We start from the raw sequence: 24,639 nt of genomic DNA on the forward strand, positions 1-24,639 counted from the left end.
AAAAAAAAAAAAAAAGGGGGAGGGGGATATTTGACCAGAAACCTGATTAAAGTGAAGAAGTGGCTATCGAGGGCAGACAAGGCGGCAGATGACTACAATAATTTCATAATCTCCACTGTTTACTATAGCATTTCAATTTGTCCTTATGAAATCTTCAGCAAATACTCTTAAATCATACCCATCTTCCTGAAATACTCTTCTCATGACTTCAAAAGCAACAGACTCTCTTCAGTATGACTTCTACCCATTCCTTTCCCAACTCCTTCACAGGACGTCTTCCTCCTCATGCCCACGTCCCAGGAGCCAATCCCAATCCTCTTCTCTCAGCTATACTCATATAGGACAGACAATTCATCTCACCTAGACTACTGAGGATATGGGGATTTTGTTTTTCCGCACCCACAGCATGTAGTTCTCATGCCAGGGATCGAACCCGAGCCACAGAAGTGAAAACAACTGATGGTATGGTGACTCTCAAATATGTATCTCTGGCTCTCATCTCTCCTAAGCTCTAAACTTACACGCAAAATATCATCAAGACCTGTCGGATTCTACCTTCTAAATTAACTTAAGCCACCCTTTCTTTTTTGGCTGTAGATTCAGAAGTTCCCAGGCCAGGGATCAAACTCACACCACAGAAGTGACAATGCCAGATCCTTTAACCACTAGGCCAAAGACCTCCAATCCATCCATTTTTATACATCTCTACTGATATTACCAAAGCCCAAGCCTGCTATGCGCTCTCTCTCTGGGACTACTGAAAAAGCTAATTCCTCCAATCCCATCCCAAAAATCATTCATTCACCAAAGAGGTATTATATTAAACCATAACACAGGAGCTCTCATCGTGGCGCAGCGGAACCGAATCCAACTAGGAACTATGAGGTTGCAGGTTCGATCCCTAGCCTCACTCAGTGGGTTAAGGATCCGGCGTTGCTGTGGCTGTGGTATAGGCCAGCAGCTATAGCTCCAATTAGAGCCCTAGCCTGGGAACCTCCATATGCGGCCCCAAAAAGACAAAAAGACAAAAAAAAAAAAAAAAAAAAAAAAAAAAAACCCACAGGAGAAAAAAAAACATAAGACAAACCACACTGTGCCTTTGTTTAAAAATTTAAATCCTTGTATGGCTCTCATTATTACACTTTGAAAGCATCCATTATTTCTCCAAAGATCAGCATGACGTGGTACCTGCCCAGGTCCCCCCACCCCCCTACTTCATCCACCCTTTGCATACTTTGGTCTGGCCAGTGACGAAAACCAGAGTGCATCTCTCCAACTACACCGGCCCCAAGGAATATGTTCAATTTAAACAAAAGCAACTGGTATTGATGTGATGTAATTTCTGTCCAGTCCTTTCAACGTCCGAGTGAAGAAATTCAATGAAGGTAAATAAATAACAGTGACTACAACTCTCTTAAGGTAGCCAAATGCCTCATCATCTAATTAGTCACATACGAATGAAGGACCAAGATTCCAACTATCTTAATCAAACAAAGGCTAGAGGACAATGAGTGTGACAGAATGAGCTGACAAGCAGGACCCTGTTAAGGGTGACTCTACTTATGTCTGGTGCATGAAGAGCTATGAAAAGCAGAGTAAACAGAAGGTCCACAGTGCCTCTCACCTCCCTCTACACCTTGGGGGCAGCAGAGTTGGGCCCAGTACACCAGACAAAAGCTAAGGAGAGAGAAAATTCCAGTGAAGCAAAAGGAAAAATTTCACTTTATCTAGATCTTCACCAGGATTAAAGACTCTGAAAGTGGATTCTCCCAATCCTTTCGACCTTTTCAGTTGTTTTTTCTTTTCTTTTCTTTTTTTTCTGTCTTTTTAGGGCCACACCGGTGACATATGGAGGTTCCCAGGCTAGGGGCTGAATCGGAGCCGTAGTTGCCGGCCTACACCACAGCCACAGCAACTAGGGATCCAAGCCACATATGACCAACACCACAGCTCACAGCAAGGCCAGAATCTCAACCCACTGAGTCAGGCCAGGGATCAAACCTGTGTCCTCTTGAATCCTAGTCAGATTCGTTTCCACCGAGCCATGACGGGAACTCCTTTTTTCAACTGTATGGCTGCACCCATGGCATATGGAAGCTCCTGGGTCAGAGACTGAATCTGAGCCATAGTTACAGCTGTGGCAATACTGGATCCTTTTAATGCACACCAGGCTGGGATCAAACCCAAGCCGCTGCAGTCAGATGCATAACCCACTGCGTCACAGTGGGAACTCCTTGACCTTTTTAAGTTTAAGCAAGAGGTATCATAAACCTACTTTAGGCAGCCAAACATTCAGAGACCTCACTTGGCCCTTCATGTCACTTCTTGCCATCCTTGTAAAGAGAATTCACCTACTACTGAATGGTTCACTCACTAACAGAGCTGTGTTGAGATCTGCACCCAGTGTGAGCAGGATTTAGACCTTCATGGGACAGGTTGGTTTCACTCTAATAATGATGGGTTGTTTCAGTGCAAGAGGAAGAACCACAGCTCAGACAATGGGGGCATAAGCTTTCCTGAGAAGCAACTGAGTCACGGCTGACATCAGTGAGGTTCTGACTGAATCCTTCTAAGATTCCCATCTAGGCAAGACAACACAGCAGCACAGTGGCATTTCAGGTGGCAATGGAACCAATAAAAAGAAACATGGAGAAGACTTAAATCTTTACTACTAAGTAAAAGAAGTCATTTTAAAAAGACTACATTCTGTATGATTCGACTATATGACATTTTGGAAAGGGCAAAACTATGCAGATAATAAAAAAATCAGTGGTTGCCAGTAGCTGGGAGAAAGAAGGGATGAGGAGGCCAAGCACAGAGATTTTGAGGGCAGTGAAACTATTCTGTATGACACAGTAATGATGGATACACATCCTTAAACCCACAGAATGTTCAACATGAAGAGGGAACCCTAAGGTAAACTGTGGACTCTGGGTGACAAGAACATAGTAATTGTAGGTTCATCACTTTCAACAAGTATCCTACTCTGGGGGAAGTGTTGACAATGGCGGAGGCCATGCACTTGTACAGCAGGGAGTATGAAGAAATCTACCTTCACTGCATTTCTGCTGTGAAACTACTGTTCTTTTTTTTTTTTTTTTTGTCTTTTGTCTTTTTAAGGCTGTACCCTCAGCATATGGAGGTTCCCAGGCTAGGGGTAGAATCAGAGGTGTAGCTGCTGGCCTATACCACAGCCACAGCAACACAGGATCCTTAACCCGCTGAACAAGGCCAGGGATCGAACCTGTATCCTCATGGATACTAGTCTGGTTAACCACTGAGCCCCAACAGGAACTCTGTGAAAGTACCATTCTAAAAAATTAGTCTAATTAGGGAGTTCCCACTGTTGTTCGGCAGGTTACAAATTTGACTAGTAACCGTGAGGTTGTGGGTTTGATCCCTGGCCTCTATTTGGTGGGTTAAGGATCCAGCATTGCTGTTAGCTGTGGTGTAGGTGGAGGATGAAGCTCAGATCCTGAGTGGTTGTGGCTGTGGTGTAGGCCAGCAGCTGCAGCTCTGTTTCAACCCCTAGCCTGGGAACCTCCATATACAACAGGTGCAGCCCTGAAAAGCAAAAAAAAAAAAAAAAAAAAAACCAGACAGACAGACAGAAAGAAAGGAAAAAAGTCTAATTTTTTTTTTTTTTTTTTTGTCTTTTGTTGTTGTTGTTGTTGCTATTTCTTGGGCCGCTCAAGCGGCATATGGAGGCTCCCAGGCTAGGGGTTGAATCGAAGCTATAGCCACCAGCCTACGCCAGAACCACAGCAACTCGGGATCCGAGCCGAGTCTGCAACCTACACCACAGCTCACGGCAACGCCAGATCCTTAACCCACTGAGCAAGGCCAGGGACCGAACCTGCAACCTCATGGTTCCTAGTCGGATTCATTAACCACTGCGCCACGACGGGAACTCCAAAAAGTCTAATTTAAAAAAGAATTCTTGGAGTTTCTGTCATGGTGCAGCAGAAACAAATCCGACTAAGAACCATGAGATTGTGGGTTGGGTACCTGGCTTCACACAGTGGGTTAAGGACCTGGCTTTGATGTGAACTGCCGTATAGGTCGAAGACGAGACCTGGATCTTGAGTTGCTATGGCTGCGTTGTAAGCCAGCAGCTGTAGCTCCAATTAGATCCCTAGGCCTGGGAACCTCCATATGCCATGGGTGTGGCCCTAAAAAGAAAAAGAAGAAAAAAAATTTTTAAATAAAAGAATTTTTTTTTTTTTTTTTTTTTGCTTTTTAGGGCCACACCTGCAGCACATGGAGGTTTCCAGGCCAGGGGTCCAATCAAAGCTACAGCCACCGGCCCACACCACAGCCACAGCAGTGTGGGATCCGAGCCACATCTGCGACCCACAGCTCACAGCAACGCCACATCCTTAACCCACTGAGCAAGGCCAGGGACCAAACCCGCAACCTCATGGTTCCTAGTCGGATTCGTTTCCACTGCGCCACGATGGGAACTCCAAAAAAAAGAATTCTTAACTCTAATTCTCAACCAAGTACCCTCAGCAAAATGAATCTAAGAGGATGTTAAAAGTATTACACACTATAATCGAATGGGATTTATACCAGAAATGCAAGGAGGGGCTCAATACAAGAAAATGAATAAATTAATACATCACATTAAAAGAGCAAAGGAAATAAACCACACAATCATCTCAAATGCTACCAAAAAAAGCATGTGACAAAACCCAATACCCATCCGTGACTAAAAATTCTCAGAAAACTATGGATACAAGGATTCTCTCAAAAAGCAAAGAATATCCACAACATTATAAAAGCCATTAGTGAAAAGCCCACAGCTAGTATCTTTTAGCAGTGATAAAAGATTAAAGGCTTTCCCCAAGATTAGGAATGCCTTTCACCACTTTTTTTTTTTAATGGCTGCACCCACGGCATAGGGAAGTTCTTGGGCCAAGGACTGAATGCAAGGCACAGCTTCGACAATGCTAGCTCCTTTTAAACCCACTGCACCTGCCTGGGGATCTAACCCACACCTCTGCAGAGACCAGGGCTGCTGCAGTCAGATTCCCAACCCACTGTGTCATAGTGGGAAGTCTGGCTTTCACCTCTCCTAGTTAATATTGTATTGGAAGCTCTAGTTAGAATACTTAGACAGGAAAAAGAAATAAAAAACATCCAAATTTGAATTGAAAGGAAAAAAATGAAACTATCTCTATTAATATGATGATACAATCCTATATAGAGAAAATCACAAAGAATCCACACATGCAAAAAAAAACCTAGAGCTAAGAAACCAAAACAGCAACACTGCAGGGGACAAGATCAACAGACAAAAGTCACCTGTGCTGAACAAGCAAAAGAGGTAATTAAGAAAGCAGCCCCATTTACAAGAGCACGTAAAAGAATAAAGTACCTGGGAATAAATTTAACCAGGGGGGTGAAAAACCCATATAATGAAAAATTAAAACACTGTTGAAAAAAATAAAAGACCTAAGTAGAGGAAGACGTATTCATGAATGGATGACCTAACATTGTCAACTACCGAAAGCAATCTAGAGTCAATGCAGTGCCAATGAAAAATAACCCTTTCTACAGAAATGGGAACAGCAATCCTTATATTCATATGGAACTGCAGGGGCCCCAAACAGACATCCTTGAAATAGAACAAAGTTGGAAAACTCACCACTTCCCAATTTCAAACTGAACTACAACACTACAGCACTACCACATTACACAACGTGGTAATGACATAAGAATGGACATAACAAACTAATGAAACAAAATTGAGAGCTCAAAAATAAACCCATAAAGCTACTGCCAACTGATTTCTGACAAACGTGCCAAGTCCACTCAATGGAAAAAGAAGAGTCTCTTCAATAGATGGTGATGGGGAGTTCCTGTCGTAGCTCAGTGGTTAACAAACCCAACTAGTATCCATGAAGACATGGGTTTGATCCATGGCCTTGATCAGTGGGTTAAGGATCCAGCATTGCTATGAGCTGTGGTGCAGGTTGCAGACGCGGCTCGCTTCTGGCACTGCTGTGCTCTGGCGTAAGCTGGCAGTTGTACCTTTGATTTGACCCCTAGCCTGGGAACCTCCATTTGCCGTGGGTGCAGCCCTAAAAAGCAAAAACATAAAACAAAATAAAATAAAATAGGCAAATTCATACAGAAGTAAATTAAATGTAACCGGGGGTTAGTTAGGGAGAAGAGGAACCTAGGGAGTTATCACTCAAGAGTTACAAAGTTTCTGTTTGTGGTGATGAAAAATTTTGGAAATAGTAGTGAAAGTGGCACATTACCTGTGCAATTAACACTACCGAATTACACACGTAAAAGTAGTTAAAATGGGCAAATTTTGTTACACCTGGTTTACCATAATTTAAAACATCAACAATATAATGTACCAAAACTCATTACACTGTACTTTTTTTTTTTTCTTTTTAGGGCCGCACCTGAGGCATACGGAGATTCCCAGGCTAGGGGTTGAATCAGAGCTGTAGCCTCTGGCCTACAACAGAGCCACAGCAATGCCAGATCCAAGCCATGTCTGCAACCTACACCACAGCTCCCAGCAACACCAGATCCTTAACCCACTGAGAGAGGCCAGGGATCAAACCCGCAACCTCGTGGTTCCTAGCCGGATTCGTTTCCGCTGCACCATGATGGGAACTCCTAAACTGTACATTTTGAATGATGAGTTGTATGGCATGTAAATTACTCCTCAATAAAGCTGATGAAAATATACTTTAATTTTAGGAGTTCCCATGTGGCTCAGTGATAACAAATCCAACTAGTATCCATGAGGATGTGGGTTTGAACTCTGGCCCTGCTCAGTGGGTTAAGGATCAGTCATTGCTGTGAGCTGCAGGGTAGTGAGCTGCGGTGTAGGTCGAAGATGCGGCTTGGATCCTGCTTGGCTGTGGTGTAGCCCAGCAGCTGCAGCTCTGATTCAACCCCTAGCCTGGGAACTTCCATGTGCCACAGGTGTGGCCCTAAAAATGAAACAAAACAAAAAATATATGTATGTTCTAATTTTATGTCAAAACAGTGACATACACCTAAGAAATAATTCCACATAATGTTATTATGACAGTATTTACTGTACAGCCTTAATAGTATGTACTCGAACTACAGACAGTCTTAACCTTCATTCAGGAATCTTAAACACCCGAGAAAAACAGGTCAAGAAGGATAGAACTGTAGTTAGCAAGAAACGATTTTAAAAAGCAAAGAACCATGAGGTTGAGGGTTTGATCCCTGGCCTTACTCAATGGGTTGAGGATCTGGAGTTGCCGGGAGCTGTGGTGTAGGTCGCAGACGTGGTGGGATTTGGCGTTGCTGTGGCTCTGGCTAGGCTGGCAGGTACAGCTCCGATTGGACCCTAGCTTGGGAACCTCCATATGCCGCAGATGCGGCCCTAAAAAGACTAAATAAATAAAAAGCAAAAAGAGGAATACACCAGAATTGAATATACAGAGCCTTTCTTCCCCAACCCACAAATTCATACTTTTTTTTTTTAAATGAGCTGCGGTATAGTGAGCTGCGGTGTGGGTTGCAGATGTGGCTTGGATCCTGCGTTGATCCTCGCGGCATGCGCGAGTTCCTGGGCTAGAGACTGACCCTGAACCACAGCAGTGACACCAGATCCTTAACCACTAGGCTACCAGGGACCTCCCACGAATTCATAATTTGAAAGACAGAGGAAGTTTATGACAACAGCAATACACAACTGTCAAGATGGCACTAAAAAAAAAAAAAAAAAAACACCTTTCTTTTCCATTTTTATGTATTTATTTATTTATTTTTAAGAGCCAGGCCCGCAGCATATGGAAGTTCCCCTACCCGGAACACCTTAAATGACTGTACTTTAACACCCATATCTACTGCGAGCACTTAATGCGCTAAACACTTCCGTTAATGTTTAACACGGGACATACTAAAAACTCCTATCAGTAGCCTGATTCCGCCCTATTAACGAAATAAACAGAACTTGCTTCAAATCCCACAGCCTGTGTCCAGCATAGCTATGACTCCACCCCAGGGAAGTGACTCGGGATCCTGCGCCCACCCCCTACTCGCCGTCCCCGTCCCCGTCCCCTCTAGGCACCACGTCCGGTCGGATCCACGATGTGGCCAACTCCCTACGTGGGAACAAGGGGAAGTACCCTAAGAGACATCTACGTCTACCCCAGCAATAAGGCCCGGGAAGGAACTCAGAACCCCCGCGACCCAGCGGGAAAACGAAAGTCGGCAAAAGCAGCTTCCAATGCAGAGTGTGAGGGATGGCGAGGCGGCCGCGCCGAAGCGGCAGCGCCTCGGCGTGGAGCCCGGGCAGTGGGCACAGCGGGGCCGGCCGGGCGCCGTAGAGGACGAAGAGGAAGAGAAGGAGAAGGAAAAGCAGAAGGGAGCGCCGCGCCAACGCCCGCCCGCCGCCTCCCCGCCCCCCGCGCGCCGGCCGCGCCTCAGTGGGAGCCATGGCGCCGCGGCCCGCCCGGAGGCCGCGCGCCCATCCCGCTCACCTCTCGGGGCGACGGAGCGGAGCCCTGCACTGAGGCGATGTACCGCTCCACGTCCGCCTTGCTACGCCGCATCGCGCCGCCGAGCGGGGTCCGCGCGAGGGACGCCAGCGCCGAGGCCGCAGCTGCCGCCGTCTCAGGAGCTCGGCGCCCGAAGGTCCGTGACGCAGCTCCGTAGCCGGCGAGGGGCAGACACGCGTGCGTGCATGCGTGCGTACGTGCGTGTTGCGTCATCACTGTGCGCCGCGCAGGCCCTCGGGCGCCGGCGTTCGGTGGTGACTATGCTAGCGAGGTGCGCGGGAATGCGAAGGTGACGTAGTGACAACGAGGCGACGGGGACTGGTCCAACCCACGGACGTTCCTAACAGTCACACCTCGGCGCCAGTCGTAGGCGTTTAGAAAGCGTCTTCCGGAGCTCCTGTTGTGCTTCCATAGAAAAGAGCCCGACCAATATTCATGAGGGCTCCGGTTCGATCCCTGCCCTAGCTCAATGGTACAAGGATGCCGCGTTGCTGTGGCCATGGTGTAGGCGGGCAGCTACAGCTCTGATTCAGCACCTATCCTGGGAATTTCAGTATTCCTTGGGTGTAGCCTTACAAAGCAAAAATAAGGTGTTTTCAGTAGGTTTCAGATTTCAGCAGATCACATCAGTGTATACAGGGAGTTTAGAATTTATAGTTATGGTTTATTTTTATTTTTTGCTTATAGACTTTATGGTTTTATCCAACACTTAAAAGTCGCCTGGCCACTTAGAATCTATCCTTTTTTATTTTTCCATTTTCCAAACTTCCTTCTTTTTTTTTTTTTTTTTTTTTTTGGCTTTTTATGGGCCTCACCTGCGGCGTATGGAACTTCCCAGGCCAGGGGTCAAATCCGAGCTCCAGCTGCCAGCCTACACCACAGCTCAGGCAACACCCACAGAGCAGGGCCAGGGATCTAACCGGAGCCCTCATGGTATTTGTGATACTAGCCAGATTTGTTACTGCTGGGCCACAATGGGAACTCCCATTTTCCAAACTTGGCAATGACCAATTACTGCCTCTGTAAAGAGGGAAAATCAGCCCGTCCTATTTCATTTCAGTCATTTTGGATATGAATAAGAGTACTAAGGCAGGAATGATTCTGTAAACAAGCCACTGTTAGTGGGTGAACTTTAGTGGTCCTGCTCAGCCTCAGGTCAGCATTGCAGTGGGCCTTTCCCCCAAGCAAGGGACCATTGGTGAGTGACCACTGGCCTCTCCCCCTCCCCTTTCTCTGTACAAAAGGAACCTGAATTCAGAGAAAGGCAAGATGGTTTTTTTGAGACACTAGTCTGCCGGCTTTCCAATTAAAGTCATTATTCCTGGCCTCAGTATCCCGATGTACTGGCCTGTTGAGCTGTAAGCAGAGGGAACTGGGTTCAGGATCAATTGTGAGGTTGCTACTGGGATTGGCATAATTAACGGAAGTACAGTGTAAAGAAAACTGGTCCTGGATGGAATATCTCACTTTAGGTGTTGATTTATTTCACCTGAGTTTCCATTTGTGTATTCAAGTGGAGATGCCCAGCCTGCAGGTGAAGTCGTAGGACTGGGTTCTGTGGCAACTTGGCTGTCATAAGCCTTGTGGACAGTGTTGGTGATAATAGCCAAAGCTTACTTGCAAGTGAATTTCATTTGATTCTCCCAGCAATTTCGTGAAGTTACTCTTATTATTGTGCATAAATTGACCTATAAAGAAACAAAGGGCGTGAATGGTCAAGCAATTTTCCCAAGCACACCTAGTAAAATGACTACTTTTAATCTGCTGTAGTTGAAGATACAGAAAAGAAGTAGGCTGAAGAGAAAATCTTGACGTTCTCAAAAGGCTTTCCTTGGAGTTTCCGTCATGGCACAGGGGAAACGAATGTGACTAGGAACCATGAGATTGCAAGTTCGATCCCTGGCCTTGCTCAGTGGGTTAAGGATCCTGCGTTGTGTGGCTGTGATGTGGTCCAGCAGCTGCAGCTCCAATTCAACCCCTAGCCTGGGAACCTCCACATGCCATGGGTGTGGCCTAAAAAGAGAAAAAAAAAAAAAAAAGGCTTTCCTTAAGTACATTTATTATGCTTTGAAACCTTGGTTTTTGCCAAATGGGGGGATGAGTCTCTTCTGCTGGGCTTTAAAAATGAACATTCTTCTCCAGGAAGATGTCCCTTCTTTTCTCAGCATGGACCAGTTCCATCCAAACTTATTCTCACAAGCAATTCCTCTGAATCACACAGCTAACTAATGTTCTTTGCAAGTTGTCAGATGCCACTTTAATGCCTCAATCACTCATGTTGATGCCTTGCAAATTTAATTCAAATGAGAGTTGAAACCATAGAAATATCTGGCTTACGACTTTTTTTTTATTAGCCAGTTTTACCTGATTAATCTGAGCCCTCAACTTCTGAATTAATTAACTGACGGGCACCCAGCACTGAAGCTGATCAAACTCATTTTTTTTTTTTTCCACTCAAGCCCCTCTGTCCTTGTGGCAGATTGTCATCCGTGGCAGACACATTCTCTTTCATGTATCATATGATTCATTTTTTTCTTCAGAATCATTGATAATACTGTCAGTTCATCCCATCATTTTCTCAGCTTCTAAATTTGTATCATTCTCTAGTAAACCTAAAAGACTGCTTTGTAGGTAGCCCTAAGAAAATTCTCATGACTGAACTTGGAAGACATGATAAGATTAAAATGTTCATAGACAACCTCAGAAAACAGGAGGAACCAACATGACTGCTTGTTGCCACCAACGTTATGGTTTGTTCTTGGACATAATTTTCATTTAAAAACTTCTGCTTTCAGGAGTTTCCATCATGGCTCAGTGGAACCGAAAATGGCTAGTATCCATGATGATGAGGGTTTGATCCCTGGCCTCGCTCAGTGGGTTAAGTATCCGGAGTTGCCGTGAGCTGTGGTATAGGCTGGTGGCTACAGCTCTGATTTGACCCCTAGCCTGGGAGCCTGTATGTGCAATGGGGGTGGCCCTAAAAAGACAAAACGAAACTTCTGCTTTCAGGAGTTCTCTGGTGGCTCAATGGATCCAGAATCCAGCATTGTCACTGCTGTGGTTTGGGTTCCATCCCTGCCCTAGGAACTTCCACATGCTGCAAGGAAAAAAAAAAAGTGGGAGTACCCACTCGAAGGTAAAAATCATTTTTCCCTGTTTTTCCTGAGCTGGCAATGTTAACTTCTTAAAAGAATAGCTTTCTTGGAGTTCTTTTGTGGTGCAGAGGGGTAAAGATCCAGAGTTGTCACTGTCGATGCTGTGGCACAGGTTCATTTCCTGGCTGGGGAACTTTGATTTGACCTGAACGATGCAAATAATAATAATAATAATAATTAGTGTTCTTTTCTAGCTCTGTAGGAGGTCATGGGGACCCGCTGCCCTTTGTATGTGCTCAGCAGGACTATTTATGTTTGGTGAACTTCATGTAAAATATCAATCAGTGTGTCGCTTGGATGTACCATCCTTTGTCTTGAAAACATATGACTGTACCTTTGACTTTTAACAAGTGGAGGGTTCTCAGCTTTCCGGGAACTTGCTTCCCAGGTTATAATCCTAAATTTCGCTCAAATAAAATCCCCTTTTTTCTTCTTACCTTGGTTGTTAACTCCGTTTTCGCTGACAGAAGTCTCACTGTGGAGTTTTGAGTGGCCTTCATGTATTATTTTTGTTGTTGTTGTTTTTTAGGGCCACACCTGAGGCATATGGAAGTTCTCAAGCTAGGGGTCAAATCAGAGCTATAGCTGCCGGCCTAACCACAGCCACAAAAACTTGGAATCTGAGCCAAATCTGCAAGTTACACAGCTCAGAGCAACGCCGGATCCTTAACCACTGAGCAAAGCCAGAGGTCAGACCCTCCTTCTCATGGATACTAGTTGGATTCCTTACCACTGTGCCACCACAAGAACTCCAGGCCTTCATGTATTGGAAAACGTTTTCTCCCGATCTGCAGTGCGTTGTTTCATTCTCTACCCATCATCTTCCACAGAGCAGATGTTTTGTGATTCTGATGAGGTGCAACCTACCAGACCTTTTATGAATCTTTTCTTTTTTTTTAGGGCCAAACCCTTGGCATATGGAGGTTCCTAGGTTAGGGATCTAATCAGAGCTGTAGCCGCTGGCCTACACCATAGCCACAGTTGGTACTCCCCTAGGCAGAAGGTTTATATTGAGCTTTTGTTTTTGCATTTAGATGCCCAATTGCCCTAGACTATACTTTCTTCATTAAATTGCTACTGCACTTTTACAGAATTCAGATGACCATTCGAGCATCTGTATCTGGACTTTCCATCTTATTTCAGTGATTAATGCATCTGTCTCTTTACGGACACCTCACTGTTTTGTTGATTACTGAAGTTCTACACCAGTCTTAAAACTGAGCTTCTTTGTCACAATTCTCATATTCCAGTTCCTTTGCCTTTCTACATACATTCTATAATCAATTTTCTGTATAAAAGGTTTTCCTGGGAACTTGATTGTTTAACATGTTTAACCTGCCATTCCTACCATGTCTCCCAGTCCACTGGTGGGAACCAGTTAGTTCTTCAGGTCTTTAAGACACACACAGGCGCTGTGTGTGGTGTTCTGTGGTTCTTAAGCATATACGTCCTGTACATGTTTTGTAGGTTAGAGCTGTTTATAGCTAAAAATAGTTAGAGCTGATGTAAATGTTATTTTTTATGTTTTTCTTTTCAGGGCTGCACACATGGCGTATGGAGGTTCCCAGGCTAGGGGTTTAATCAGAGCTACAGCTGCTGGCCTACACCACAGCCACAGCCACACGGGATCCTTAACACACTGAGTGAGGCCAGGGATCAGACCCACATCCTCATGGATACTAGTTGGATTCGTGAGCCCAGGAACCTCAGCCACTGAGAAGGAAAGGTGCCTGTGAGCAATGGTGATGTCTCCCCAGCACACCACACACAGCGCCAGTGCTCGCCAAGTGGCGGGAAGACAGCACCTCCTTTGTTAGGGACCCAAACCCACTAGAATGTATGGGAAATGGTGGGAAGTTTCCACCACCAGCCTGTGTGGTTCTCAGATTTGCCCTCTACGTGGTAACCAGACCATACACTTTTATTCATGCACACGATTGTTTTCATGATATATTCAAGGATACTTGAATTTTTCACACACTCTTTCTCTCCAAGTAACAGAGTAGAAACGTGCACAAACTTGGAAGCACTGGGTTCAGGTTCTGATCATGCCATTTTTCAGCTGTGCAAGTGCAAAGAGCTTCCTCAGCATTGCATCGCATGTGCTGTCAGGATTAGATAGCACATCGTCACATGCAAGAAGCGACCCTGTGAACACACGGAGGAAGTCTGACACTTGTACATGGATTTAGATATAGCATGACTTAAACTGTGTTCCAGAAAAAAAAAAAAAACTACATACAGTAAAAGTTTATAATGGCTTAAGGGAATTCCCGTTGAGGCTCAGCAATGAACCCGACTAGTATTCATGAGGACGTAGGTTCCACTCCTGGCCTAGCCCAGTGGGTTAAGGATCTGGAGTTGCTGTGAGCTGCAGTGTAGGTTACAGACGCAGCTCAGATCCACTGTGGCTGTGGCTGTGGTGTAGACCAGCAACTGCAGCTTCCATTCACCCCCTAGCCTGGGAACCTCCATATGCCACTGGTACAACCCTAAAAAGACAATCAATCAATAGAAATAAATACAATGGTTTTTAAAATTGTGGAACTCTCTTTAAATTGAGGTTTGACATATAACATTAGTTTCAGGGGTATAACATGATTCCGTATTTGTATACACTGAAAAATGATCTCAATGCCATTACCAGCTGTCACCATGCACTTATAAACATTTTCTCTTGTGAGAGAACCTACCCTCCTAGCAATTCTCAAGTATCAACCCAGCGTTAACAGCTAGAATTGCTATGTACCTGACATCCCGACGAGATATTTATTTTATAACTGGCAGTTTGGACCTCTAGGCCCTCTTTGCCCATTTTACCCACTCCTATCCCCTGCCTATGGCAACTACCAGCCTGTTCCCTGCATCTGGAATAGTTTTTTTTGTTTGTTTTTGTTTTTTGTCTTTTTCCCTTTTCTAGGGCCACTCCTGCGCCATATGGAGGTTCCCAGGGTAGGGGTCTAATCGGAGGTGTAGCCGCCGGCTTACACCAGAGCCACAGCAACACCAGATCCGAGGCATGTCTGTGACCTACACCACGGCAACACCAGATCCTTAACCCACTGAGCAAGGCCAGGGATTGAACCTGCAACCTCATGGTTCCTAGCCAGATTCGTTAACCACTGAGCCACAACGGGAACTCCGTTTTTGTTTTTTTTAAGTTTCCACATATGATTGAGATCATACAGTATTTGTCTTTCTCTGGGTTGGCATAGTGTCCTGTCCATGTTGTTACAAATGGCAAGAATCCCTTCTTGTTTATGGGTGAATGATATTCCGTTGTATATATACAACATCTTCTTTATTCATTCATCCATTGATGGACACTTAGTTTCCAAAACAGCTAAGCACTAGTCCTATAGTCCTATATGGCTCCATGTCTCAAAGCCATTCAAGTTAAGCAAAACACAACAGGTTATTTTGAATAATTATGAACATTTATCAAGCACCAAGAGTATACTGCAATGGTTGCTATATAAAAACACAATTATCCATATAGTGTCCCTGCTACTGAGCTTACAATCTAAAATGAAATACAACAAGAATGCTGTAAGCTTAGCTCAGAATTTCCTTAACTTAGGATTTGCTGTTTTGGCAAATAAATGAGGCAAAATGACCATTTCATTTACAACATTAACGAGGCTTTGAACATGATCCAAAGAATATGTTACTTATACCCAGATGTTTTCCCGATGATATTAGGCTTGATAAGAGAAAGAGCACTTAGAGGAGTTCCCTTGTGGTTCAGCAAGTTAAGGATCCTGTGTTGTCACTGCAGGAGCTTGGGTTGCTACTGTGCCATGGGCTTTTTTTGTGTTTTTAGGGCTGCACCTGTGACATATGTAAGTTCTCAGGCTAGGGGTCAAATCAGAGCTGCAGCCGCTGGCCTACACCACAGTCACAGCAACGCAGGAATCTTAACCCACTGATCGAGGCCAGGGATTGAACCTGTGTCCTCATGGATACTAGTCAGATTCATTTCCCCTGAGCCATGATGGGAACCCCTGTGCTGTGGGTTTGATCCATGGCCCAGGAACTTCTACATGCCATGGATGCAGCCCCACTTTTAAATAAAGTGTTACTTTTTAAAACAAAAGAGCTTAGAAATTTGGTAAACAGGGAATTATTTCTTTTTCATGTTTCTTTTTACCTTCCACATGTGTGGCATATGGAATTTCCCAGGTTAGAGGCTGAATCAGAGCTGCAGCAGAGGCCTATACTACAGCCATGGCAACACCAGATCCAGGCCGCATCTGTGACCTATGCCACAACTTGTGGCAATACCGGATCCATAACCCACTTGGTGAGGCCATGGATCGAACCTGCCTCCCCACAGAGACTAGTTGGGTTCTTAATCCACTGAGCCACAGTAGGAATGCCAGGGAATTGTTTCAAACTGCCTTGTAGAACCTTAAAGAAACGGTCACTAGCCTGAGTTTTCCCACAGCCAGAGGAAGCCCAAGAAAGATACCGGGAACTAAAGCAAGTCTGTTTTTATGCAAGGACAGCTCTTGACCCCGCCTTCCTTTCCAAGTGTGAGGGTGCGGTGGAAGGCCTGCCTACCAAGGAAGAGAGCTCACGTCTAGATAAAATGCTCTGCAGCACTGGAGGCTTAAAGGGGCACACATGCAGGAAATGTGACCTCAGATTCCAACAGAGGGGTGAGCAGTGGGACATCTGGCCCCAGCAGAGCTGCAACCCCAGCTATTAGGAACATGAGCAGACGGGCACTTTCTGCTCCGACCTTGTGGTGTGGAAGAATTTAAGAATTTAGCATCAAGACTGCAAACCCTGTACTGTTTTGCCTGTATCCACAGTATAGTATTTAATGAATACTTTGAAGGTTTTCCTTGCTGGTCATGTATTAGCTGACAAAGGCACATGGAAGAGGTTTTGATTCTTGCTGTCAAATGCAAAGACTTCAGAGCACAGTCTTAAACTATGTATTAATTATTTTCAATCACTGAAAATTCTCTGAACTCTGAAAGAACACTAAAAAATAAAGTAATTGGTTATAAGGTATTTGAAAACTGAAACAATTACTCTATAAAGTGCATGCACAAACTTTAAAAAAATACATGCATACAAATATTTTAATGGCAGACTGGTAGCATCCTGAGATTTTTTTTTTTTTGAAAGGCGAAGCAATATTTCAGCAATTTTTGTTAAGATCAATAATTTTCCCCCTAGAAGTCCATCTTGGCAACTTTCTTTTACATGACAACATAGTAGCAGCAACATTTTTAAAAAAACATTCACAAAATCTGCTTTCACACAAGTTCATCAGGAAAGATAGGTCCAGAAACTTTAGGATAAAACTTATTACAAAATAAAATAATTCACTACTTTTGACCTGAAATTGATACTTAAACACCCCTCTTCCAATTTAAAGGTGTCATTTATACTTCCTTCCAGTAAATAAAATCTAATTGAGATTTGTAATGAAAAACTTGAAACACATCAACATCATTCTCTAATATCGCAGAAATTAATTTCAATGTGTTTCCCCAAAAAAGAAGGGAAAAAACCTCTTAATATAGTCATAGCTGTGGAAAATGAATTTCAGTTTACAAATCTCAGTCAACATACTTATTTTTAAGGTATGTATATTTCTAAGGCAGGCAAGTTTGATTATGTGTAAAGCATAGATATTAGCATGGTTATAAAGGCAATATGACCAAGACATATACATTCATTTTTTAAGCAATACATTCCAAGCTACATAAACTTTAATTTCATGTCCTATTCTAAGACTATCTTTGACCTTAAACTTAGAAGCATAATTGCTGGAATACATTAAAAAATACTTCATTTTTCCAATATTGTAAAGTATACTATATTTTCAAATACCTAGTATAAATTTTTTTGCACAAAATTTTAAAAAAGGAATACTATTAGCTAGCTATTTTACTACTATGTTAAGTAATTGTATGTAAAAATAACACAAGAACAAAATATAAAACTAAGCATATAGTAATTAACGCATTTAACAATAACAACAAAAGTCCCCTAATCAAGTAGTTCTGAAGACACTTGCTTCTTGTCTTAGTAATAATGGGTATATTCATTTTACAGCCACTAGTTTGATTAACACACTAAGATTCTGTAAGATTTGTTTTTCTTGGATGTTTTTCTTTCTTATATCCTCCCCAACTGCAGTTGTAATAATTTTCTTTTGACTACAAAGCCAATCAATGTTTATATATTTATCTGAGTTATGTAAAAGCTGACTCCTTACTTTCATTTTTAAAAGTAATATTTAATTTTTGGGACCTTAATTAAAAGTTAGTATTTAACCACGTCTTGTTTTGAGGGTTTTTTTTTGTATTAAGTATAGTCTACGTTTTGAAAAATTGATAAGGGTTATTAACAAAGGCAACTCTGGATTTCATCCATGTTTTAAAAATTATTACACAAACTTCTTTTTTTTAAATGAGAAAAAGGAGATGAAGAAAACTGTTCAAAACGTCCTCTTCACTCTCAACTATTTTGAGATACGGCTTTAAGTAAGGGTACATCAGGTCAAGCAGTGTTGTAACCTCTTATCTTTGCATAGAAGAGAAAAAAATAAAACAAAGGAAGTTATTTCCTTCCTAAGGTCTCAGCTAGCTTCTTAAGTCTTTTCTTCAGCTCCAACGGAAACTTCTCATAGCACTTCTTGCAGACTGGCTTCATGTCAAACTCCACAAATTTGTTCCTAAAGATAATGATGATTAAAAAAAGAAAGAAATTAGTGCAAATGTATGCAACATATGTATATAGACACATAATGTGCAGTCATTTTACTGAAGTAAACTAAGACACTATATATAACATCCGTATTCACGTTAGCAAATAACTAATTGCAATTCCAACCACAGTGGGAGATATAAGAAATTCATAATATCATTGGAAAAAAGTTATCCTTATAAATTGATCTTTTACATGTATCTGTGTAATATAGAGTGCATATTACATTTTAGTCTGTGCTAAGTACACAGAGAATCTAATGTAAATAGAATTTAGGTCATCAAAGTCAATCACATCTTAAGGGACCACTTTTAAAGAATAGTTATTCAAAGCAAAGAATTGTATTTCTATAGTTGGAATGATCCTCTCTTTATAGAAAGCAAAATAATCTTAGTATTTATTTATTTTTTAATTTTTAGGGCCACACATGGAGCACATGGAAGTTCCCAGGCTAGGGGTCCAATTGAAGCTAAAGGTGCTGGCCACAGCCACAGCCACACTAGATCCGAGCCGCATCTGCAACCTACACCACAGCTCACGGCAACGCCAGATCCTTAACCCACTTAGCGAGGCCAGGGATCGAACCTGTAACCTCATGGTTCCTAGTCGGATTCATTTCCACTGCACCACAATGGGAACTCCAATCTTAATTAGTATTTAAATTAGGGAGCTATGAGGTTTCATCTTTCCTGGCCTGCCACCCCCAACAACAATAGCAATCACCTTCCAAAAATCTAAAATAATAATTGGCTATTTCGATTGGCTGTCTGATAGAAAGTTCCAAATCTCTCATTAAGAGCACAAGTGGACAAGGCTGCCTGTGACCACAGTCGTGAACCTGAGCTAGTCTGAGAACTCAACCCTTTTGAAGAGTGAGGACAATAAACACTCTCGATTGACTTGTAAAACAGTCCTGGGCAGGCCTTCAGAAGGCCTGCTTACTATGGGCCATGCATCTCCAATGGACAGTGCCAAGGGCTTTCACTGGTGAAATCTAAGGTCCTTAACTGTGAACTGAGCAAGCACAGACTTTATCATGTGGTCATTTTCTGTGAAATTACATTTAGGAAGTATTTGTGGAACTGTCAACTATGACAAATTATTAAATCTCTTGATATAACTTTAAAGAGAAATATTCAATAGCAAAGCTAATCCTGACCACATATTTAAAAATGAAAAATCTTTTATCTCAAAGCACCACATGGAAATTATGTTCTACTGTTTTTCAGAGATGCTAATGCTGACAGTAATTCAAATGATGCCATACTTTCTACTGGCAGTTTGATTTAAATAGTACTACTGAGCTAAAACTTTCTCCCAAAGTCGTCTCAGAACAAAAGCTTTTCAAACTGCCATTTTTTTTTTTTTTTTTAATGAGAGTTGCAACGTTTATTTCAGGTTCTCTCTTGTTTTTTTTTTTTCTTTTTTGCCACACAGGCAGTATGTGGGAATTCCTGGGCCAGGGATTGAACCTACGCCGCATAGCAGCAACCAGAGCCACAGCGGTGAGAATGCAGGAGCCTCAACCAGCTAGGCCATCAGAGAACTCCCTAAAACTGCCATATTTTTGATGAAAGATAAATTATCACTCCTCTCAGAGGTACTGCTACAAAGCAAACCTTACAATGTTTTTGTTTGTTTGTTTGTTTTTGCTTTTCAGAGCCACACCCTTGGCATATGGAGGTTCCCAGGCTAGGGGTCAAATTTGAGCTGTAGCTGCCAGCCTACATACATCACCACCACAGCAACTCGGGATCCAAGCCGCGTCTGCGACCTACATCACAGCTCATGGTGACGCCGGATCCTTAACCCAGAGTGAGGTCAGGGATCCAACCTGCCTCCTCATAGTTACTAGTCAGGTTCGTTTTCTGCTGCACCACAGTGGGAACTCCTACAATGTTTTGATTTTATATTTGAATTTTAATTCCTCTTTGTGTCAGGAAACATGAAAACTGAAACAACAAAAAACTTTTAAAGCTCAGAATACAATGGTAATGGGAAGGAACTGGGATAATTATGCTAGGAATTGGATAATTTCAAAGAAATACATCCCATACAAATCAGGAATATAAATGAGTTTGAAAACACCAAGAAAATGAGTAGCCAGTAGCACATGGGCAATGTATGAAAGCACATATATACACAAACCAAAATAATGGCGATCTTATTATGTACATTAGATGGTGTTTGCTGAGATAATGAAACATGCTAAAAGGATTTAGTTTAACATAGGATGTATAACATGCAACACTGGAATTGATCAATCACATCTAGGCAAAGAAATCAAAAGCCAGGATTTTAAAAGCTGCAATTATCAGACAAAAATACTTTAAAACTTTCCCAGTATCTAGTAAAGGATTAGAATTCTTCCCAGTGAATCTAGCAAAAAAGAAAAGGAAAAAAGAAGAAAGAAATTTATACAGTACTGTGATTTACAAACGAGATCAAAGAGTCTACAGATTAAAGAAAGTGAAGCACAAGCCAATGTTAGGTGTGAACCTTATTAAAGTGTGTAATTTTAATAATTATGCAAAAGGGCCAATTCAACACAGGACAAATGCTTCTACTTCAAGCTCTGGTGGCTGCAAATCCATGCCAAAAAGAAACAAAAAAAAGCAAAAGACAGAAAAAGAACAAAAATGTATTCCATAGGACTAACCAAAGAATAAAGTAGTGAAAATGATGACAGAGGGATAGAAAAGTTTACAAACAGACTGGCTTTTTCTTTTTCTGCTTGTCCTTATCCTTTGCTTCTCTCTCCCGTTTGGCAAGTCGCCTCTTAAATTCTTCTGGCATTTTCTCATAACAGTGTTTGCAGACCGGTTTTAGATCAATTTCAACAAACTTATCCCTTTGCGCAGGACAGAGAAGGAACAGAAGAAAACAGGAAACAATTAAAGGAAGAATCTTTGCTTTTAGAAGCCCTGGACAGAAAGAAGAAAGAAGGCATCAAATCATTCTTTTTAAACGCTGTGAATATATTTTAAATGTCACCCCAAAGTTTCCAGTCCTGGGACTCACACTGGACCTAACCGGAGACTTACTTGAGTGTTAACTTGGTGTTGCAGGTGGAGCAGGCGAAGCAGCTCACGCACCAGGCCTTGTTGAGGGCAGAGACCACTAGAAGAGAGAAGCATCCGGTCACACATGGGATGGCAGGGGACCTTGGGTCACTTCCACGTCCCCTGGGGAGGCTGTTCTCACAGAAGTACCACATGCCTAAAAATCTCAGTGCGCTTAGCACTGCACCAGTCAACTGTCTTTGCTTTTCTTTTTTTTTTGGTTTTTTTAGGGCCACACCAATGGCACATAGAGGTTCCCAGGCCATGGGTCCAATTGGACCTGTAGCTGCCGGAGTACATCACAGCCATAGCAACGCCAGATCTGAGCCATGTCTGTGACCTACACATTTCACGGCAACACCAGATCCATAACCCATTGAGTGAGGCCAGGGATCGAACCTGCGTCCTCATAGATGCTAGTCAGATTCGTTTCCACTAAGTCATGACAGGAACTCCTGCACCGGTCAGCTTTCTTCATTTACTTACCAAGCCTACTCTTCCACATTATTGAAACACAGGAGTTCCCTGGTGGGTCAGCAGGTTAAGGATTCAGTGTTGTCACAGCTGTGGCTCAGGTTGCTGCTACGGTACAGTTTCAGTCCTGGCCTGGGAACTTTCACATGTTGCAGGTCAAGCCAAAACAAAACTAAAAAAAACAAAAACAAAAACAAAAAAACCCCAAATCCCCTCAAAATCCAGACACTGGCTTACTGCCTGGAGTCTTTCTTCCAAGCTGACACCAAGGTGGGAGCTATGAGTTACTTCCCAGGGCACTGAAGACTGCTTTCCTGAAGGAACCCTTCTGTCAATGCACATGGGCAGTGCTTTGCTTTTTATTTTTTAATTTTTTTTTGTCTTTTTAGGGCCGCACCCTCGGCATATGGAAGTTCCCAGGCTAGGGGTCAAATCGGAGCTGTGCTTGCCAGCCTACACCACAGCCACAGCAACACCAGATCTGAGCTGCATCGCAACCTACACCACAGCTCACAGCAACGCCAGGTCCTTAACCCACTGAGCAAGGTCAGGAATCGAACCTGCATCCTCATGGATGCTAATTGGGTTCATTAACCACTGAGCCACGACAGGAACTCCATGGGCAGTGCTTTGTAAAGTACTGCCTGAATCGGGCTCTCTGCCAAGAGCCCATGAAACTGGCTGGAAAAAGGAATGTTTAGAACTCTGCTGGGAAGTTTTTGGCAGAATTTGCTAGCGACCATCACAAACACAGCTGCTTCCTATCTGTCCCAGCCAAATCGGCCTCATCACCACAGTGGTGCATCCTGGCAGGGTCTACAGATGACTGCCAGGTGTCCACGTGTGCAGAGTTCCAGTGACCTTTCCTAAATGCCCCTGATAAATACTGCTGTACGTAATCCCAGGGCTGGAACAAAGAGCTGACCCCACGGTCGGCCACTCATGCGGTACCCATTCTGTGGCACTGGCCTCCAGTATTACCCAGAACGAGTAATAGGACCAGCTCTTAGGATGTCACCGCAGTGCTGGAGGTTACTTGGGAAATATGCCAAAGAAAGATAAAAAGTAACTGATTACATTCCAAACAACCTTTAATTTTTACATGACCCCAGGGTTCTTGTATCAAAAAATAAAAATATAAAATCCCTACAGACTTACCATCACCTTCTATAACACGGTTGCAGTGGAAACAAACATCACCAAATAGCTGAGAAAAAAAACCAAAAACAGTAAAAAGTAGAGGTATGTTACAAGCAAGTATCAGAACACCAAACACTGTAATTTCAGTTCTTTGTACTACTTAAACAGTTGGCTGCCTAAACCCAGACTTTATCATTTCTAGAGAAAATCAGCAAAAGATCACTGACTAGATTTTTACTTCTTACAATGAAAATAATTTACTTTTCATTATGATCAAAAACAAACAAACAAAAGGCTCTGGAAATGTTCTGGATTTCAGGAGGCAAAGGAAACATGAAACCATACACCAGTTCAGGTACTGGAGTGGGAAAAAAAAAAAAATGGTATAAGGACATTACTGGGCCAAGTGACAAAACTGGAATGAACAGATTAAAGTGATCTTACTGATAATGATGGTTACATTAGAGAGATCTGTATTCCTGGGAAATACACATTGAAGTGTTTAGGGGTAAAGGACCTAATGAACTTATCGTTAAAGGCTTCAGAAAAAAATCTGAGTGTGTTTGTTTACATAGAGACATAAATTTGTATATGAATCATGCATTTATATAAGTGTGTGTCTTTGCAGAGAGCATGACATGCCAATGACGAAGCAAATTGTGAACTTGAGTAAAACAGGTGTAGGTAATCTCTGTATATATATATATATATATTTTTGTCTTTTTGCCATTTCTTGGGCCACTGCCAAGGCATATGGAGGTTCCCAGGCCAGGGGTTGAATCGGAGCTGTAGCCACCGGCCTACACCAGAGTCACAGCAATGCAGGATCCAAGCCGCGTCTGCAACCTACACCACAGCTCACAGCAACACCGGATCCTTAACCCACTGAGCAAGGCCAGGGATCGAACCCACAATCTCATGGTTCCTAGTCGGATTCGTTAACCACTGAGCCACGACAGGAACTCCAATCTCTGCATTTTTATTTGACCACCTTTTTCTGAGTCTGAAATGATTTTCCAAATAAAAAGCTAAAAACAATCTTTATAGACCAATTCACACTTCCCACTAGCACTCCTTATAGCTGAAGTCCTGGAAAGCTCAGACTCACAAGTGTCCAAGCGCCAGCCAGCCCAGCCCTACCTGGTTATAGTGGGTTTCACAGTACGCCAGGCCCTTCCTCTCGTAGTGGCGATGTCCGAGAAATGGCTTTTCACACTTGGCACACACAAAATGCTGGAAGAAAGTGTGTTAGGTCATTTGCAGACTGCCCTCTTTTATTTTTGTAATGAAGCAAAACCCCAAAGCTAAAGTGGCTGCAGAAAAGAAACATGAGAGGCCTGGAGTGGTCATGTGGCTCGGGCCACTGATGACCCTGCAGTGTGTCCAGTCTCCGTCCAGGTAGATGCCAACAGCACAGAGGTGAACACGCCGGAAGCATCTCTGGGTTGGGCCAGGACACCTGCTGGCTCAAGGACGTAGGGATCTGGGAACAAAGATGGTGCTTTTGCATCATCCTGGTAAGGGCACAGAGCCGGGGAGGTCTACGTCCCCCGGCCTCCACAAAAAGCCCAT

The 24,639-nt window shown here is 43.1% G+C and overlaps 2 protein-coding genes across 15 annotated transcripts in view; both read right to left on the reverse strand.

The window, feature by feature from the left end:
* LOC100511376 (E3 SUMO-protein ligase RanBP2) overlaps positions 1-8,669 on the reverse strand; it is a 69,967-nt gene extending 61,298 nt beyond the window's left edge. For all 5 annotated transcript variants that reach the window (XM_021087106.1, XM_013995883.2, XM_013995882.2 and 2 more), the window contains exon 1: positions 8,490-8,669. In XM_021087106.1, the coding sequence (XP_020942765.1) occupies positions 8,490-8,561 (72 nt within the window). In that variant the 5' untranslated portion in view covers positions 8,562-8,669. The remainder of the gene's footprint in view (positions 1-8,489) is intronic.
* LIMS1 (LIM zinc finger domain containing 1) overlaps positions 15,078-24,639 on the reverse strand; it is a 97,185-nt gene continuing 87,623 nt past the window's right edge. For 4 of the 10 annotated variants that reach the window (XM_021085644.1, XM_005662322.3, XM_005662320.3 and 1 more), the window contains exons 7-11: positions 24,208-24,300; positions 23,086-23,134; positions 21,436-21,511; positions 21,051-21,242; positions 15,078-18,359 (exon numbers count right to left, since the gene is read on the reverse strand). In XM_021085644.1, coding sequence (XP_020941303.1) covers positions 21,095-21,242; positions 21,436-21,511; positions 23,086-23,134; positions 24,208-24,300 — 366 coding nt within the window. In that variant the 3' untranslated portion in view covers positions 15,078-18,359; positions 21,051-21,094. 10 annotated transcript variants of the gene reach the window in all.

The sequence above is a fragment of the Sus scrofa genome, chromosome 3 (genome assembly GCF_000003025.6).
Source record: "Sus scrofa isolate TJ Tabasco breed Duroc chromosome 3, Sscrofa11.1, whole genome shotgun sequence".
NCBI lineage: Eukaryota > Metazoa > Chordata > Mammalia > Artiodactyla > Suidae > Sus > Sus scrofa.